General features: G+C 36.3%; 2 protein-coding genes across 2 annotated transcripts; one reads left to right on the top strand and one right to left on the bottom strand.

The window, feature by feature from the left end:
* Positions 1 to 458: 458 nt before the first annotated feature.
* Positions 459 to 7,416, top strand: LOC137725047 (uncharacterized). Its single transcript, XM_068463655.1, has 2 exons — positions 459 to 1,586; positions 7,030 to 7,416. Exons 1-2 carry the CDS (start codon positions 459 to 461, stop codon positions 7,414 to 7,416), a joined length of 1,515 nt encoding a protein of 504 aa, XP_068319756.1.
* Positions 7,417 to 8,068: 652 nt separating this feature from the next.
* LOC137725046 (secreted RxLR effector protein 161-like) lies at positions 8,069 to 8,701 on the bottom strand. Its single transcript, XM_068463654.1, has one exon. It carries the CDS (start codon positions 8,699 to 8,701, stop codon positions 8,069 to 8,071), a length of 633 nt encoding a protein of 210 aa, XP_068319755.1.
* Between the last annotated feature and the right edge of the window lie 12,179 nt (positions 8,702 to 20,880).

Genomic DNA, 20,880 nt, shown 5'->3' with positions numbered 1-20,880 from the left:
ATAGTTGTGTTGTTGTTGATATGTGAGGATTTTCAAAGGACAATCATTTCATATTTTGTAAACATTCACAGATGTGGCTCTATAAGAGCACTTCGTGTGTGATCACAATACACATCAAAGAAAAGAAGTGAAAGCAATAATAGCAGTATCCGTCGCTTCCTCTTTTTTACCTGCAATCCTTTTGTGTTATTGTTACGAAACTAAACCGTGTGATATTTTGCACCCGTTTCGCTCCTATCCCTAGCAAAAGTTATCTTTCTAACTTTTGCCTTTTATAACATCTCCCGAATTATTAAAACCTAACAATTTTCAATTTTAGATCACAACATATGTGCGTTCTCTTCTCAAGAAACGCCAACACAAACTAACTGGAGAGAGAGAGAGAGAGAGAGAGAGAGAGAGAGAGATCAGAACTACATATATATCCAGCTGAAAGTTCTTTCCCTCTTGTTATGGCCATGACAAAAGCAACCCCAGAAGTAGAAGAAATGTCTCCATCCAAGTCCAACCCTAATTACAAACCACCCCATCTGAAACCTCACCGCCCTACCCTCTCACCCATCGCTTGCTATTTCCCAAAGCTCTCCTTCTATATCCTCTCAGCTTGCGTCACTCTCTTCATAATTCTCCACATCCAATCCCTCCAAACCCAAGATCCCACGTCATCATCATGGTCCATGCACCAATGGCAAAGAGACACCAACACCACCATTAGCAGCGCCGCGGAAATGACCGACAAACATCGCCATGCGGTCACATTCCTCCCGCTCAAAGACCTGCGTTACCCGGGCCCCGCAGCCCTCCAGGGCCACACGTGGTTCATGAGTTCCATGTACGACCACCAGGATGAAGAAGGAGGGGTCCAATACCAGGGATTCCCCTCGCCATTCTCCCACGGCCGCCTCCTCTGCCTCAAAGGCCGCGACAACCATGACGGCTCCTGGAACTCATACGCCCTTGCGTACCCCGAAGCCCTCCCCCACAACGCGACACTGATGAAAGGACTGACGTTCGTGTCGTACAACCACTACAACTACGACAACATCTGGCACGGCCTGTCGGCAGTGGTGCCGTTCATGGCGTGGCATATAAAAAACTCGTGTAAGATCCCAGAGCGGTGGGTTTTGTACCACTGGGGGGAGATGAGGGGGAGGATGGGGGTGTGGCTGGGGAATTTGATGGAGGCTACTTTCGGTGGGGCCCAACATGTGGAGGTGTTCGAGGAGGTGGAGGAAGGGAGGGCGGTTTGTTTCGAGGAGGCGGTGGTGATGAGGCATAACGAGGGCGGGATGTCGAGAGAGAAGAGGATGGAGGTTTACGATTTGATGAGGTGTAAAGCCAGACTGTACTGTAACGTGAGCAGCGGCAGCTTCAGCTTGGATCATTTGGAACAAGGACAACAACAACATGAACATGAACGTCGTGATGTAATTCCTCCAATTGGAATCACATTATTCATGAGAACGGGACCGAGATCCTTCAAAAACGACACTGCGGTGATTGAAATCTTTGAAAGGGAGTGTGCTAAGGTGGACGGCTGTCGCTTGATGGTGGCTTACTCTAACAACCTCACCTTTTGTGACCAGGTGCGCATTTCATGCATTCTTAATTTTTCAAAAACCTTTACTCACTTAAAAATGCTCCACTTACAACATTTTGTATACCACAATTGTATTACCTCTCTAAAATATGACCTACTTGTATTGGTGCATGAGTTGTACCTCTATTAAAAAGAGGTGGTACAAATTGTGGTATACCATGTGGTAGCATTACTCAACATATGATCAACAATTTGCAAATTAGTTGTTGAAGTCAATAGGTCTTCTAGTTGTTCATTTCGAAACCACTCTTTCTATTGCTAATAGATCATAGAGTATAGAACTTCAACATTAATTCTTTATCAAATCAGAGTGAGTCAGTTAATAGGTTGAGCTCAACAGTTCTGTACATCAACATCACCCCATATGTGATGTACATATGTTAGGCTTGATCACACACCTAAATTAGCGGGTTAAGAGTATGAATCTCACAAGTGAAAATTATAAAACCCTATAAAGTTGATAGCAGATGATTAATAATTCGACTCATTTTATATTGTACAAATTTGACCCCTTTTTTGTTGGATAAGATACTATAAGTAGTAAACGTTTGGTATATATTTTGGATAAATATCAACAATTGATAATAAATTTATATATGCTAATAAATAATAAATGCGAATAAATAATTTAACAAAATATGAACAAAATGAAACAATATTAAACAGACAAATTGAAGATCGAGACTTGCATACCACAATGTCCTTGAAACAAAAATTTTCGTCTCTACTAAGTGCTTTAGTTCTATGGACGTTTGCTTCACCAGGATTCAATGATTTAAGTTAGAATTTTAGCACTGGAAAACTTGACTTCTGGCAAATTTCTTTGTGGTTCTCTCAGTAAGAATGTTTGGGATCGTAGAAGAAGAATTTTATTTTTCTGTGTTCTAAATGCCATGTAAATTGATGTATATATAATAGGTTCATGCCTATTTGCAACATGTATGAAAATGCGATGCGTCTGTTGGGAGACATCTTCTCAGAGGGGTGCTTTGCTCTCTGGCGTTCTTTCATCACTTCAGACTTCATTTGAAAATATGAGTCTGTTGATATAAAAAATAATTAATTAATTAAATCCGAAATTAATTAAAGAATTTAATTATTAGAGCCCTGAACCCAAGACCCATCATTAATTATCAATTAATTAGTACATCCCAAAGCCTAACCTTAAGGTTGAGCTCAATTTGATTTCCATGGTCCATCACTCCAATCACTTTCTATAGGGGACAAAGCGTTATAAAGTGAGGGAACCGTTTGATAGTGACCAATGTGAGACAATAAAATTTTTACTCAAAATTTCCAACAACATATGCAGTGTGGCAGCTAGGGGCAATTAATTAATGAATGAAAGTTGAGTGGCAGAGTATATATATAATGGAAGTTTTAGATCCACCTTGAGATTCCGTAAACAAATAAGAACATCGACATTGAGAACATATTGAGGTAAAGAAAGTGGATTTTGCTTGGTGAAACCAATTTAAATATATGCTCGATCATTTAACATCACCATGTAAGGAATTTGTGAGTGGGAATCTCGAGAGGAGTCAAAAATGACTTATATGAAATGACTTACCATCATTGTTGTATTACGATTCAATAATAGAATCACACATGTTGGAGTAATATTAGAAAATATGAAAATAACATAAGAATTACAATAATAATAATCTTAAAAAAATTCACAACATCAATTATGTATGAGATTAATATAAACAACAAAAGAGAAAGTTAGAAAAACTGACAAACTTGGAGATTGAGACTTGTATAAATGCAATGTCCTAAAGATAGAATTTCGCCCTTACTCTTGTGCTTGTAGTTCGGTAGGCGTCCGTCTCCTAGGATTCAAAAATCTATAATCCGAAGTCAAAACACTTCAATCTTCGGACTTTGGCAAACTTCATATATTCCATACTTTCAAGACACGACTCGAATTTTTACTAAGACATTTGAGAAAACTCTTCTCTTAATCCTCTTAGATAGGTGGGATGCTTGTGTTTATATAGAACTTAAGCCACCCTTTTTGGAACATTATGACAATTGCCTAAAGTTCCAACGAACATATAGAACTCATGAATTTGAATTCAACTATGACACATGATTTTTATTTTTCATTCATACAAAAATTAAATATTATAATATTAATTATAATATAGAATTTCCAACAGTCCCCCACATGAATGAAAAATTAGGAAGAATTTGAGAGTACAAGCGGACAAGAGATGCATCGGGAGAGGTGTTTTTGGGACTTGAACCTACCCTAGTGAATACTTATTGGATTTACTTGTTGACGTAGTGAATATGGAATCTTGAACTATTCATCGTAGTAGTAAACAGAGACAATATGCAACACACATCACTAATCCTAATATATTCTGGTTCATACGCTTGTGTTCATTTTGGTCCTGAACAAATCCCAGATTCATGAGAGCTTTAGAGAATTTAGCCATCTCATACTCATAGAAGCGACCCACTTCTACCCTCACATAGGTGACTACTGATTAAGAATACTCTGCAATATTCCTCTTATTTATAAGATATCATTGTCATTAAGTATAAATATACATCCTGAATCTTCTGCAGACAACACACTTCTTCCATCATAGGAATGTGGTATATAGTGTGTTAACTTCTTTGAATCATGCCCAACCAGTTTGCCTATCGAACTTCAACCATGGGATCTCCAATCAACTAAGTTAGGTTTCCGTCAGATTGATTCATTAGTTGTGTTGGCCTTAACCTCATTCCCCTCGATGATCAACTTACTCTTTAGTCAAACCTTTAATATTTGGTACCATTTATGTTGACTATCTTTAATGGTGTGCACAATCCATCTTATGAAATTATATTTTGATATGAGAGTAGTTGTTTTCCAATGTTAAGTCTTCAAAACATATGGTAGGCCTTACACAATAATTTGCTAACACTAGAAAGTACACTTCCCCCACATTTAAGGTAATTGAAAGAATGTCTCTAACCTCTTCACACGTTAAAAGTCATTCATAATAAGAGATATTACTTATTATCTCTTTTACATGCAAATTACTCTTTCTAATTTATTCTTTGCCTTACTATGACTAACATGCATGAACATTCATATGCTTACTTAATAAACATCATCATGTCTAATTAGTGTCTAGTCTTTTCTTTTCCCAAAGACCCCCACACTTCGAGTGTATAATTCCTCTCAAATGAATTTCCTTTGGTTTCATCCATGACTAACATGGGCACCGTAAAATTACTTATCATAAAACTGATCTTCTTCTTTTGCTAGTACTCGTACTAGTCTCACTTCCTTTACAATTCTAACACTACACTAATTACTAGCAACGGTAGTGTCTAGTGCCAATTACTAGCCTAAAACTGTTTCTCTATAGCACTAATAACACATTTTTGCAAAGAGTTGCATAGGCTTGTACAAATAATAACGTCAATACCTTCTTGTGTGGTTTTCTGCACGTTTTTTCACAGTTCTCTTTTCAAACTACACATTCATGATATTTCTTCATAAATAAATAAAATATTCATGTTCATTTCAAATTAGAATCAAACAACCATCACATTCCCTTTGGTAGAAAAATCAAAGGGCATTTGACATATTTCAATACCAAAATTTTCTACTTTGATAACACATCTCCTTTCTGGGAAAAAGATCCATTTCATGAACTTGTATGAATCTAGTACACCACTTTGGCGTTCACTTGGCCTTAACCAACGTCTTTCTTTTCATAAAGGAGACATACACAGAACATGACCTTTAAACGGATCTCATAATAATTGCAGCAATTAACCACATGATGAAAATTGTTATCATTGTATCTTTTTGGAAACCAGAATCTCCAGCTTTTCTATATCCCAAACGGCACTATCACTGCAACCGATATGGTTATAGTCTGAAAAGAACCAAACTAGTGACCACGCCATCTCTGTCCGTAACCAATGACCGAATGGTTCACCAATTTGTTTTCTTATCCTTGTGTTCGTACCGTTTGAGAAAACTTGGAGACCTTCACATATTGTTTGGCATCTATTTATTATTTGAACATATAAATCCATTCAAATAGAAAATCATGTCTGTTTCAGCCCACCACGAACCTCACCAATCATAACTGATTGTGTTGGTTAGAAGCACCATTTTTGTTTGACAAGTTTAAACACGAATTAACCAAGCATCAGCCTGATATATCAAGCCCAGATATGGCTTCGTTAAAACATATGCAGTGGTTTGCATCTTCCCTATCAAGACAAGATTTGTCTAGATCATGAAGCCACCATCTTCCATGTTAAATAATGGGATTCATAATACTGCATATCAATTTGATTCTCTTAGAGGAATCACTCCATAACAACATCGTTAAGAAACCATTTAACAAGCACAACGGTTGGCGAAATTTGGAAATGGCAAAACTAATCACATATCATAAGAACTGATCGCCATTCACAATGTCTAATTTTTAGAGTATTGAACCAACAACAATAATGTTAAATGGAAAAAAACATTAAATAAACAATCCCTTAACAAACTGCCCATTTCATTCTTCACAGCAATATGCATGCGTTTCAAAGTATTAAACAACAGTTTCACTAACATATATTCAAATCATTCTTTCCTACTTTCTCAATATAATTATTTCTTAAATCCATATTTTTCTAATTATTGCATAAAGAAATTTTGTCTTTAGATTTTTGGAGCAATATTAGAAAATATGAAAATAACGCAAGAATTACAATAATAATAATTATAAAGAAATTCACAACATCAATTATGTATGAGATTAATATAAACAACAAAAGAGAAAGTTAGAAAAACTGATGGAGATTGAGGCTTGCATAAATGCAATGTCCTAAAGATCGAATTTCACCCCTACTCTTGTGCTTGTAGTTCGGTAGGCGTCCGTCTCCCAGGATTCAACAATCTATAATCTGAAGTCAAAGCACTTCAATCTTCGGACTCTGGCGAACTTCATATATTCCGTACTCTTAAGACACGACTCGAATTTTTACTAAGACATTGGAGAAAACTCTTCTCTTAATCCTCTTAGACAGGTGGGATGCTTGTGTTTATATAGAACTCAAGCCACCCGTTTTGAAATGTTATGGCTGTTGCCTAAAGTTCCAATGAATATATACAACTTATGAATTTGAATTCAACCATGACATATGACTCTTATTTTTCATTCATACAAAAATTGAATATTATAATAATAATTAGAGTATATAATTTCCAACAACATAATCGTATATTATTGCACTAATATATTAAGAATGTCATGTGATAGTAAAGGTTAGTGAGGTCCAATTGTAGTATGTTTGAAAGCGTTAACCATTGTTAACCGGCTCTCAAAATGATGCAATGTGCATAAATTTGATTAAAACATGCTTAAATATTCCTTATATCAACATAATTAAGTATATATATGATTGGGTGAACGCAGGTGAAGATAATGAGCAGGACAGACGTTCTGGTATCTCCGCATGGTGCGCAGTTAACCAATATGTTCCTAATGAACAGAAACAGTAGTGTGATGGAGTTCTTCCCCAAAGGTTGGCTGAAGCTAGCCGGGGTAGGACAATATGTGTTCCAATGGATCGCTAGCTGGTCGGGCATGAGACACAAAGGTGCATGGCGGGATCCAGTTGGGGACCCATGCGAGTTTGGAGAAGATGATCGTCGATGCATGTCCATCTACAAGAGTGGCAAAATAGGACACAACGAGACCTACCTTACCCAATGGACTAGAGATGTTCTCAATGAGGTCAAGGCAACTAAGATGGAACAAACAACAATATCAACTTCTAATGATGCATGTTTATGTAGTTGAATTTCTTTTATTTGTTCGCATATTTTGTGACTATATATAAGACTAGATGAACATCATGTATGTAGAAAATTAAAGTTTCACCAGGTTGTTTGCATAAGATATTTCTTATTTACATATACAAATGTCATGTACAATTTGTGACTTCAGATTTTTCAAAACTCAAAAGAAACGAAATGAAATATTTTTGTGATTTTTAAATTTTTTGAGAGAATTAAATTACATCAAGTGACTAAAACAAAGTGCTTATTTTATAATTTCTCCTAGAACTGGTGGAAGCTTCCTCTCTATTGAAGGTCACTTTTAGGCAGCACTTGTTATAAGCTAGAAAATCTGGTTTTGAATGAATAATTGAAGAACAGAAATGTGAAAGGGATAAAAATTGAGAGAATTTTTTAGAAGGTTGTTTCTCGCCTTTGCAAATCTAGAAGAGCATATTCATCTCATCTATTCCAATTCTTACACTCTCAGTGCTTTACATAATCATTAAAATCGAAGGTGGAATCTCTCTCTTCACAAAACAATCTCAGCCTTAGATCTAGTTAATTTCTAGGATCATTACGCCTAGCATTATATGCCTTACTACATTTAAGCTGCACACTTGGTATTTTAACTCAAGTGAATACACACATTTGATACACAACTTATTTCCTAATTACAATTCAACACTCCCCTTTAAGTCTAAAGCTGATTTCACTCGAAGCAAGCTTATGAGAAAATTGAAATGATCCTTTGCGAGTGGCTTTGTGAAGATGTTTGCCAATAGCTCTTTTGTAGGACAATACACTAAATCAATAATGCCTTCTTGCAGTTCATCTTTGATAAAATGATATCTCCTCTCAATGTGCTTAGTCTTTTGATGGAACACATAGTTCTTGGTGATGGCAATTGTAGATGTGTTATCACAGTGAAAGGGGGTTTCATCAGTTTGTAACTCTCCAAAATATTCTAGGACAAACCTCAACCATATTGCCTGAGTTGTAGCTTCAGATGCACTTATGTATTCAGCGTCTGCAGTTGATAGTGCAACACAACTTTGCTTAACTAAAGCCCAAGAGAAGACACCATTGCTAAATGAGAATGCATACCCTAATGTACTCTTGCTGTCCTCCAAAGATCCACCCCAATCACTATCACAATAACCAATTAGACAAGCTTTTCTTCCCTTCACATACTCCAAATCATAATTTAGAGTCCCCTTGATGTACATGAGCACTTTCTTTCCAATTCCATAATGTCTATTAGTAGGACAATGCATAAATCTAGCTAATAGACTTGCTGCATACATTATATCAGGTCTTGTGGCGTGTGAGGTATAGGAGACTTCCCATAATGCTTTTATACATTTCTTCACTCATAGGTCCATTTCCATCATCTTTGGTTAGCTTCTTAGTTGATACAAGAAGAGTTGTTACAGACTTTCCTTCATTTAGTCCAAACTTGCTCAGCAAGGTACTTGCATATTTTTTTCTGGTGAATGAAGATACTCGAGTTAGCTTGAATTACTCCCATCCCTAGAAAGTGATGGAGAAGTCTCAAATATGTCATTTCATATTTCTTCTTCATGTCTTCCTTGAACTCTTCTAGCATTGACTTACAACTATCAGTGTATACTATATCATCCACATATATAGAGACAATCAAAATGTCTACTCTCCTTGCCTTTATGTACAATGTTGGTTCACTGAAGCTTTTCTCAAAGCCACATTATGAGAAATAAGTCTCTATTTCTCCATACTAGGACCTTAGTGCCTGTTTCAAACCATAAAGGGCTTTATGTAGTTTGTATCTTTTAGGGTGCTCAACATAGACTTCTTCTTGTAAAACTGCATTCAAGAAGGCAAACTTTACATCTAATTGGTACAATTTCCAGCTCTTTTGTACAGCCAATGCTATTAGAGTCTTGATAGTATCCAACCTAGCAACTGGATCATAGGTTTCATTATAATCTAATCCAGACTTTTTTTTGCATATGCAACCAACCTTGCTTTATTGTTCAGAACTGATCCATCAAGGTTTAGCTGGTTTTGTAGACCTTAATCTAATCCAAGCTTTTGTGCATATGCAACCAACCTTGCTTTATTGTTCAAAACTGATCCATCAAGGTTTAGCTTGGTTTTGTAGACCCATTTGACCCCTATAACAGGTTTTGCAGTTGGCCTATCCACTAGCTTCCAGGTACCATTTTTCTTAATCATAAACAATTCATCCTTCATTGCCTTTAACCAAATAGAATCTTCATATTTTTCTAGATCTAAGATACACAGGTTGCACCGAGCCAATGCCTCATCTAGTTTCCTTTATTTCAATGGTATATGATCAAATGCCTGAGTATTCTTCTCATCCTGACTTAATTTGCTTGTAGATTCCTCTGAAGAGAACAGATTAGTCTGAATTCCAAAGTCTTCAACACTCAGATTTCTTCCAAGTGAAGGTGATGTAGGTGATACAGGAGATAACATCATATTCTCATTGCTTTCAATATTAGAACTGTCAAAAATAAATCTTCCAGCAGTGAGAGGAGACTGATTTGAATTCTCTTTCCAATTCTAAGCAACTTCTTCATAAAAAACAATGTCTCTAGACAAGACAAGTTTCTTGGATATTGGATCAAACACTCTATACCCCTTTTCACAGGTTGCATATCCCACAAATACTCCTTTGAAACGCTTAGGCTCAAGTTTATGTCTGTGTTCACTTGGAACATGCACATAACATAATGCGCCAAATATTCTTAAGTAAGCAATACTTGGTTTTCTTCCAGAATATGCTTCAAAATGTGTAATGTTATTCAGAGCCTTTGTGGGACATCTATTCAGTATATACCATGATGTATGAATTACTTCAGCCCAGAAATGATATAGCATTCCCTTATCATGTAACATGGATTTTGCCATCTCAATGACTGTTCTATTATTCCTCTCCACTACTCCATTTTGCTATAGAGTGGATGCTAGATTGAACTGTCTTTAAATCCCTTCTTTTTCATAAAACAGATCAAATTCAGATGATTTGAACTCTCCCCCTTTATCATTTCTCAAGCATCTAATCTTGAAACCACTCTACAATTATGTCATAGCTTTGAATTTTCTAAAACAACCGAATGCTTTAGATTTGTATCTAAAAAACATACCCAAGTCATTCTGGTAAGATCATCTATTAAGAGCATGAAGTACTTATTTTTCAGCAATTGAATCATTTTCCCTAGATCAACATAGATGAGTTCAGGTGGAGCATTAGATCTCTGCACTTGATTGCTTGAAAACTCTTCTCTGTGTTGTTTCCTATATTGACAACCTTCACAAAACCACTATGATCTTCAAGTTGAGGTAAGCCATGAACCATGTCTTTGTCTCTCAATTACTTGAGGCCACCAAAATGTAGGTGTCCAAGTCTCATGTGCCAAATTTCTTAAGAGTGAGTGACACTAGCTTTCATTGCACTTTGATTCTCAAGTAGAAGAGTCAGTGGATAACATCTGTTCATTTTCTTCTTCACTTTATTGACCAAGCAATCTAATGATGGAGCATTAATCACACTGCACACCCCTCCACCAAATAACAAGAAGTATCCATGTTCATCCATTTGACCAAGAATAAGCAAATTTTCTTTTGAACCAGGGAGATACATTAATTCTCTAGCATACTTTCTACCTCTATTTGTTTCAATAACTAAAGATCCCATTCCAGCAACATTTACATGATCTCCAGTTGGCATTTGAACTTTGCCTGCAACATTGGTTATCACATCAACAAGCAGCTCCACATTCCTTGTCATATGGTTGCTGGAACCATTGTCAATATACCATTCTTTATTTACTTTTGTGTCAGTAATTGCATTATTAGCATAGAACAAATTTCCAGACACTTCCATCTGACTTGCACTATTTGCCTTTTGCACTACCTTTCATGTAGTACATTCTCTAGCCCAATGACCAAACTTATCACAATTGAAGCATTTAGGTTTCCTTTGTGCCTACACTCACCGAAATGATACTTAGAACACACCTTGCACTAAGGTTTTGTACCCTCTTGGCTCATTGATTGAGGTGAATTCACATTATCGTAAGTATTCACATGAGATCTCTGTTGAAACTTTGATTTTGATTCCCATTTCTTACCCTTGGAATTCCAATTTTTCTGAAATCTGGATGAACCAGAATGATAACCACTTTTGTTCTGCTCTTTTGGATTCATAGAGAGTGAGGCAAAAGCTTTCTCAGTTGTATCAACAATGTGCAAATCAAACCATTGTTCTTGACTCTTTAAGATTGCAACAACCTCCTGTAATTCTACAGTCTCCAAACATTTTGTATTTTCAATAACCAGACATATAGGATCATATGGTTTACTACGACTAATCAAAACCTTTTGAACAAGCCTTTCATTAGGGTGAATTTCTCCAAATGTTCTCACTTGATTAATCAACTCATTTAATCTTGTAAGATACCCAAATAAAGACTCATCATCACGCGTTCTATCATATTCAAACTTATGCTTGAGTTTGAAGTTTTATTGATCTAACCTGATTGCCACCATGGTACTCTTCGTACAATATATCCCATGCCATCTTTGTTGTTTCAGTGTTGGCAATTTGTGGGAAAAATTTGATCAAAATCTGCATTTTGTATAATTCCCAGAGCCTTCGCATCTTTCATCAACTCAACGACGCTTTCTTCATTGATCTCATCCTCTGATGATCCTTCAATCTTTTTTTTCTTCTTCGAATCGAGAGTTATAACTCTCTTTTCAACCAGATTCCTCAACCCATGTGATTTGAAAATTGTCACCATTTTGATTCTCCAGAACTCGTAGTTCTCACTAGAGAAAATTGGAGTTTTCACTTCTGAGCGTCCAGATCCAGACATCTTTGGTCTGAATGGGTTGAAATGTTTCAGATGATAACGGAGCTCTGGCGATCTTCACCGAGCTTCGAGTGAGCTTCGATTCAGCTCAAGAGATTCACAGTTTTACGCTCGGATTTAAATGATCGAACTTGGCTCTGAGGCCATGTTATTATAAGCTAGAAAATCTGGTTTTAAATGAATAATTGAAGAATAGAAATTTGAGAGGGATAGCAATGGAGAGAATTTTTTGCCTCTGCAAATCTAGCAGAGCATATTTATTTCATGTATTCCAATTCTCACACTCTCAGTGCTTTACATAATCGTTAGAATCCAAGGTGGATTCTCTCTCTTCACGAAACAATCTCAGCCTTTTTGTGTATCGGTATAACCAAATCATCTTTGTGATTATTGCATGTATTATAGATATCTAAATTTCCAATTAAGCAAAAAGGTAGGGAGGAGGTTGATAAGACGGACCGCTATGAGGGCAGCTTCAACTAATAATTCATGAGGCAGCTTCAGTCATAATCTACACTGGATGTTAAATGCAAGCTTTCTACTTTGAATAGAATATAGCTTGTGCCGCCATGCATCCTCTACTCTAGTGTGATGGAGTCCCGTTGTCACCTCTTCTTTGAGTGCCTTTTTACTCAAGCTATTTGCTCTTCAGTGATTTTAAGGTGCGGTGTACCATGGTTAAGGCTCACTTGACCTCTTTTTAATGTGTGCTCTGCTGGTTTTTGGAACAGAAAATCTTTTTCATCTATAGTGCGGAAGTTGTGTGTTGACGCTACTGTGTATTTTATTTAGAGGGAGCATAACAACCGCAAGGATTGTGGTGGTTCTCAACTCAATTATTTTCAGTATTAGACATCGGTTGAGCTCCCTGAAAATCAACCATTGCGCTCCTATATATTGACTCTATTTTGCGAGAATGGAATGTCCTATTAGGCTGCTTTGATACATTGTTGGTAGTTTGTTTTCTACTGGCTTGGTGTACTAATCTCTGCTTGTTTGTTCAATTGCTTCTTATTAAGTGGCACTGAAGGATAATATAATACTCAAAGCAAAAGGCATTAAAAAAATCAAGCCGATAAGCACAACATGAAACAATAACTGCAATGTAGAGTCGGAAGCCACGTAACCACAAATTACCTGTGTCGTTGCGTCGCAAATTACCAACACAAAGATTGAGATTGAAAGTCAATTGACTAAAAAAACGTAAGTAAGAAGAATTTTTCATCAATTAAAAAAAAAAAAAAACCATAATATAACCACCTCGAACCGTTGATCCGAGAAACTTGAATCTGGACCTTCTATACCGCGGAGTGCATCATAGATGGTGCACCATGCTACATGGATATCAACTCCAACTACAACTTAGTTATTTTTTTCACGTGGTATTGGAAATGTGCCTTAAAAGCTAATGACGACACTTAATAGACATTTCACATTTTAAACTAATTTAGTTTAATCTAAAGGCGAAGATCATTGTTTAAAGCCATCTCATTAAATGTTATACGCCTACAAAGGGTCAAACATAGGTAATAAAGAGAATGTAATCTAAAGAAGTTAGATTCATGACACCTTTCTCTTTTATACACATATCCTAAATGTTCCTGATCAAGATTGTCATTTGGGAATTGACAACCCTATAAGACCACTACATATCATTGTCTTCTCTTCAAAGATTGACTAATCTCAAGTCATTGGTGAAAGACACCAAGGCAAGTATGTATGTGCTTAATAGATAGTGAGTTCACTGGACATGATCAATCGGGAGTTTTCATACTCATGTCATATGAGAAATCACTAGTTGAGAAAATACAAAGTAGTCATTTGACTTGAGACCACATTGTCCTACGGATACATCCTTGATAATTTGACAATGCATCATAACCTCACGGTTTGCTCCGCGCATTGTTGGGATCACTAATTTATTCACAAAGGCATGCACATGTACAATAAGGGATCTCTAATATTCAAACTGTTGAAGCAGAATACTCCATGATATAATTCAAGGGTCTCTGGTCAAAGCACAAGAATACGATTTAGGAAGTACATTCTAATCTACATTCATAGTAATCATATAGACAAGAGAATCGTATTGGATATGTAACGATCGGTTCTGAATTTTATGAATTTTCGGAATGTCGGGGGTAAATTGATAATTTAAGCCAGGAGATATTTTCATGTTGTCTTTTATGGGCTTGTTTTGTGTGCCATGTGGGGCTTACAACCCACTCAAACTCTCACTCTCTCTTGCCCCGTGTTCCTTCTTCCCCCAAAAGCTCTCGCTTCTTTCTCATCTCTTCCCTCAACTTTCTCATTTTCATTTGTCATTCTCTCTCCCCCCGAGCACACCCACACGCACATTAGACCACCTACTCGCCATCATCTCTAGTGAGCACCACAAACCACCATCATTTGTGGGCCTTCTCTCTCCCTTTCTTGTGACTCTTCTTTCCCTCTCTTAGCTCTTTATTTCTGTCTTCACTCCCGGACTCTCTCCCTTCTCTGTAAAACGAAAAAACCACACCACCATCACCATTTTTCATGACAGGAAATCATGTCACCAACCACCATTCCCCAACCCTCTCCTGCATCCTCGAAACTTGAATGAAGACGCATGGACCACCGAGCTACGATGTGGAGGGGAGCTCCGGCAAGATTTCTCGTCCTCCTGATTAGGGTAAGTCTCAGGATACTTAAAATCCCTTCATTTTCATCCTTGTGGTTTAATTCTATCCTAGGTTATGTATGTTGAACAACAAATTTGCACACAAATTGCGAGAGTGACGAACCCAGTTTCAAGCGAGGGATGCCGCGAGTTGCAGGCCATTTTTCGGCCAACTCCAGTCATGGCTGGCCGCGTGATAGGTATAATAATCTTCATTGTTCCTTGGGCTTCAATTTGGTATATTGGATTACTAGTTTTAGTTGAGATTTGAGAATGGACGGAGCCCTAGAATCCGGAAGACCCAAGGCCTGAAACCAGGTTGACCCGACCTAACTATCCTGAACCTAGATCTAAACCAAATATGACCAGGACCCAACCCTGGAACTTGACCCAACGACCCATAAACCGGACTCGACCCGTTTTCTAATTGGATCCAAAATATTCCTTGTGTTGACTTTTACGAAATTTTTCCAAAAACCCTCCTAAACTAATTTCGACGCCCAGAATCCGTTTTTAGTGTTTGTTTAGTGAAATTCTGAAGTTTTAACATAATTGACAGGCTCAACATCTCGGTGGACTTTTTGGGTCAACTGTTGACTTTTTTGTTGACTTTTTACGAATTTTTCCTGAGCCCCCTCAAATGCGAAAATTAACTTAACACACAAATTAACCATTTTTTTACAATTGTAGTATATAAGTAAGGAGGGATCGTTCTTAAACCGGAGATTAGGAGGGATTGCTAAACACTTTAAACTGACTCAAATAGATAAAACTAAACTTTAAAACACTTAACTCGACTTAAAAGACTCAAAACAAGTTCACAAGACTCAAAATAAGCTAAAAACACTCAAAACTGCCTAAAAACACAAACTGGGCAGATTTGACTCTAAACACAAATTTGGACGAAATTTGGTTCTAACTTGACTCAAAACACTTGAAAACACAATCTAAAACAGATTCTAACTAGTTAGACACTCTAAAATAAAGGTGGATTTGGTTTTGAACGAAAATAAAGTAAACAAAAACAAGACTTTAAACTAGGCAGAATTCACGAATTTGATGAAATTAGATGGATGATGGGCTAGCTAGGAGGTCTTTCTCCACACATGACATACTTGCATACAAAACAATCTCCAGTTGCTTTTTCAGTGAATCATGAACCTCAACACCCCAAGTTAATTAGGTAGGCTTAAATTAACTCTCAGATTTTCCTTAGGTCATTGAATTGAATGGAATTAGCGCATTGCAATCAAATTATTCCTCAAAAGTTCTCTACATGAAAGCGCATAATAGAAAAACAATCAAAGATCATTAAGTTCTATGAAAATCATAAGTGTTGACGAGGTGTTCATAACTATGAAAGCGCATGATACTTATGCCAAGAATTTACTTAACATGATTGTGACTAACAACCTTTACTACTCATGAATATAAGTTCACAACGATTAGGTGAAGTTTCCTTATATCCTAGCATAAGATTTATGCATGCAAATTAAGTGTGCATTCTCAATCCATATACATAAACAAGTTTTAATTCAAATAGATAAGTAAATTGAATTCACAATTGGAAGTAATCAAATCATAATGCAAATATAGTCATGGTTTCGAAATGCCCCCTAGCCAAAAGGGGATTAGTTCCTCACACTCGCAAAGCAAAGATTCTTGAAATTAAACATTGAAAACACATAAGAAAGATTACACCTAAAACGTTCCAGCAACTCCAAGTCGAATGGCATGCACGTCTAGGGCTCTCCTCCTTCTTCCTTGCTGCGGCACAAGATGTGGGTGGTGGTTTTGGGGATTATGAACGATGTATTCTTGCTTGGGATGATGAAGGATGGCTGATTATGGTGGTAGAGTGCGGCAGGTTGTGTATGGAGGTGTGGGGATTGAATGGATGATGGAGAATGGAGGCTAGGGTTTGCAGCAATGATTTTCTGAATGGCATAAGGGGTTCATCCGAATTTGTGGCTGAAAATATGTTTATATAGTCCTAGGGTTAATTAGATTAGGGTTACACTTAGCAGATTTATTGGATTAGGGCCCTAGGGTTCGGCACAAGTGAGTTAAATCCACTTAGGAGAGGGTTTGGCCCAATTAGTTTCATAAAAGGATTTGTGTAACCTAAATCCACAAGGAATGAGGCCCTATAAATCAGAATCCAAAAGGAAAAAGGTTTAGGAAATTCGTCCAAAATTGGGCCTTCTAGAAACTAGGTGTTTTGTGGCTGATTTTGGGTTTTCTAGAAGAGATAAAAGGGGGAAGGCTGCAACACCCTTTTAGGGTTAGATAAGGCTTTTAGAAATCATGTTTTTATGTCCACTTGCAGCTAGGATTAAGGTGGAACAAGATTAGGTTAGGATAAGATAAGATAAGGTTTTGGATAATGTTGGATAAGGTTTTGGATAATGTTTCCTCTTTTGAGCTAATTCCTTATCCACTTTGTCTTGAGTTTAATTTTTTCATCTTCTTATCAGATTTCTAGCCTTTTGAACTCCAAATTCGTCCATCCATGTTGGCCCATATACAAGCTATCCATTTAGTGCCCAAAACTACTCCAAAATGCACCAAAATGCACTTTCTTGGTACTTTGACCCTTTGGACCTACAAACACACGAAAATGAGTTGAAATACTACATTAACTAAGAAATAATAACACAAATGCACAAGAATAAGCTAGCTAAGTCGCCTAAATATGCTCCTATCACCCTCTTAGGGTAATTTGACGCCCTGATTTCAAAGTCTCCCTACGTTTTCCTAAATTCAATCATTTTAGTAGAGTTTTACTAATTGGTCCCTTTATGTGCTTAGGTGCGTTTGTTAGTGGAGATCCCGTCCACCCTAGTTCGAACGACTCTTCGACGACAAAGTATTTGTGAATGGACCCCTTCTAATGTTGCATGATTTTTATTTGATACTAGGCTTGCATTCATGAAAAACATGATTTCATGATTTTACATTTCATGCATTATTTATGATTTATCGAACTTACATTTTATGAAAGGTTTATGAACTATTGCTTTTATGCCTATAAGATATTAAGGATTTACGAATATGATTTATGATGTTTGAGCTTTTAAGCTTTGAGGTTTGATTTGGAAAGAATATAATTTATGTTTTATGTGCTTAATTAGTGGGTAATCATACAACACATACACACAACATGAGTATGTATTTGTCTATGGCCATAGGATGCAGTTGATGAGTAGAGAGATATTTATGACATACTCCCAGCTTCACTGGTGAAACCAGTGTCAGATAGCTTCACTAGCCACGGCTAGTGTTGGTGTGTTATGTTATATTTTCTTCTTTGGCGTAACCCAGAGTCGTACAGCTTCACCTTCGAGTGATAGGACCTACCATATTTCTTCACTGGCGTAACCCAGGGTCATACAGCTTCACCTTAGGGTGATGGTTATACTTTTGGGCGACTATGATACCCCTAGTTGAGTACATCGTCGTGTTGATTTCCGAGACTCGTTGGTTTTGCCTTCAGGCGCTTCACTACCACTTTTAGAGATGATTAACATACTAACATTTTTATAGCATGTAGAGTTTTTAGAAAAACCTAGTATGTAATGTTATATATATGTACCTACTATGTAGTATTATTTATGTGTTTTCAAAACAAGGGGTTATTATGTTTAGAAAGAAAAATGAGGTTTCTTATTATTATTATTATTATTATAAACTTTGGTCCATTCACATTTTGTTTTGCGCCCCCTTCAGGGCTTAGAATCGAGGCATACAATCCTGACATCAAGACATAACCGCATCAGTGTCTTCGAGCTCTCTCAGTATGGGACCCATTCCTTTGTTCATATCTTTTATAATATTCCTTTCTCAATATTCTAGATTAATTGTATGCTTTGAACACGTTCCCACATCCACACATTTTCATTATATTTAAATTTACTTAATTTATTTACGTTCATCCTTCCTTTATAACTTGCATGCATGCTAAAATGGTTTCGTCACCCTCGGGTGTCGACCAACATGTGCCCATCTTGGTATTTGGGGATATTGGGGTTGGGGCGTGTCAAAATATCACAAGCGATTAATAAGAGTTCTAATCGTCCATTACCTCGCTAACTGGAACCTAATGGATTGTACTCCATGTTCGGTAAAGATTGAAGAATACAACGGAGTTGAGTAAGGAAAATTAAATGGTTTAATTGTTTATGTGTAGGATTAATTAATATGTTAATTAATCAAATGATTAAGTTTGTTTTATATCTTAAGTTACTATTGGGCTTCAAGACCCAATGGACTTCAAACTGTCAAACACAGTAACTTAAGTTGTATGACAACTTAAAAATCAGAAGGCTCAAAAGTCCAATAACCCTGAGAGGCTGGCTATACAAAAAGAGACAATAAGTTAGAGTATTCTTTGAGTCACTTGATTGAGAGACTATATAAAGAACATTATAACCTCATCACCCTAATTTAGGGCTTTTATATGAAGAAATAAGAGAAACATAACTCTTTCTCTTCTCTCTAAGAGGTCGGCCACTATAGGAAAGGAAAACTAGCATATCCCTCTACCTTGGTCACTCATCCCTTCGTCACATCTCTCCTTGGTGTGAAGACTTAGAGGTTTCATTCCTATAGCACCATCCAAATCTAAGAAGCCAAAAGATCCAAAGGAGCAAAAGATAGCAAAGAAATGAAAACCCTCACTTTGGGTGAATAGCCTTTGCAAATGCAAAGATGATCCACAAAGGTTCTCAACTCTCTCTTGTAAATTTTTTTTTTTTTTACATTTTTTCACATTTCTACATTAATTATTATGAACATTTCAATTTTGCACTCAAATAAAAAATACTATTCATGAGGGTTTGGTGAGTTTTACAAATCTAAGGAATAATGTAACCATCGTTTAGGCATGGAGGATGTAATCATGATCGTATGTAATCATGAGCGTTTATATATTCTTTCACATTTTTCACATTTGTACATTAATTATTATGAATTTTTATTTATTTTGATTATGAATTTTTATTTATTTTGAACTCCCCTAAAAATAATATTCAAGAGGACTTTTAGGGTTTAAAAATACGATTTGCTCATACTCAAAGCGTAGAGGATGTGATCACAAGCTTTTGCATATTTTTTCACATTTTTCGCACTTGTAAATTAATTATTATAATTTTTTAATCTGTTTTTACTTTGATATTTTTTATTTTTTTAATGTGTTTTATAATGTTTTAATCTAATTTTTAAGAGTATACAACATTTTATGAGTATGATTGTATAAGACAAAGTAAAAAACTTTGGTAGGTGCAAGTGGTCGTCTACCACAGTGGTGGAGAGAAGTGTGGCCCTTACATCCGGTGTGGGTTCAAACTCCGTTGGCTCCCTAATCTTACAACTCTATAGTTTGACGAGAAAAAAAAAAAAAAAAAAAAACTTTGTTAGGTTGTTGACTCTAAAATTGAAATTTTGCCTTTTTACCTATACTAATACTATACTAGTTGATTTGATTTTTGGACAATATGTCAAGTAAAATTTATCGCAGTAATATAATAAGAAACTCTAATAATATGAATAAAAAAAATTAACTTATATAGAAGATAATACAAATAGTACATATTTAACTTAAAAATTATCAAAATAATTTTTTTTTTAACAGGTAGAAATAGATTACCCACCTGTTACTCACGTGTAAACCCGTTAACGGATGATCTGATAACGACCCGATTAGTTATCATGTTGACCCGAAATCAATTATTTTCGTGTCGTTTTCATGTTATGTTAACAGATCGTACAAGAAAATGTTAGGTCCACCATAAATGATCCATTGTTATTATGTCATTGTTGTGGGGTTGTTATATCATCATTGTGCCGTCAATATATGGTCTGTATGAGGTCGTTATTAAACAATGACTATTTCTGCAACTAAATGTCAAAAGTCATCATTCTTTGTAATTGCCCAAAATAA

Source organism: Pyrus communis, chromosome 2 (assembly GCF_963583255.1).
Source record: "Pyrus communis chromosome 2, drPyrComm1.1, whole genome shotgun sequence".
NCBI classification, from domain to species: domain Eukaryota; kingdom Viridiplantae; phylum Streptophyta; class Magnoliopsida; order Rosales; family Rosaceae; genus Pyrus; species Pyrus communis.
Note: the sequence above shows the minus strand (reverse complement) of the source record. Positions and strands in the feature narration are given on the sequence as shown.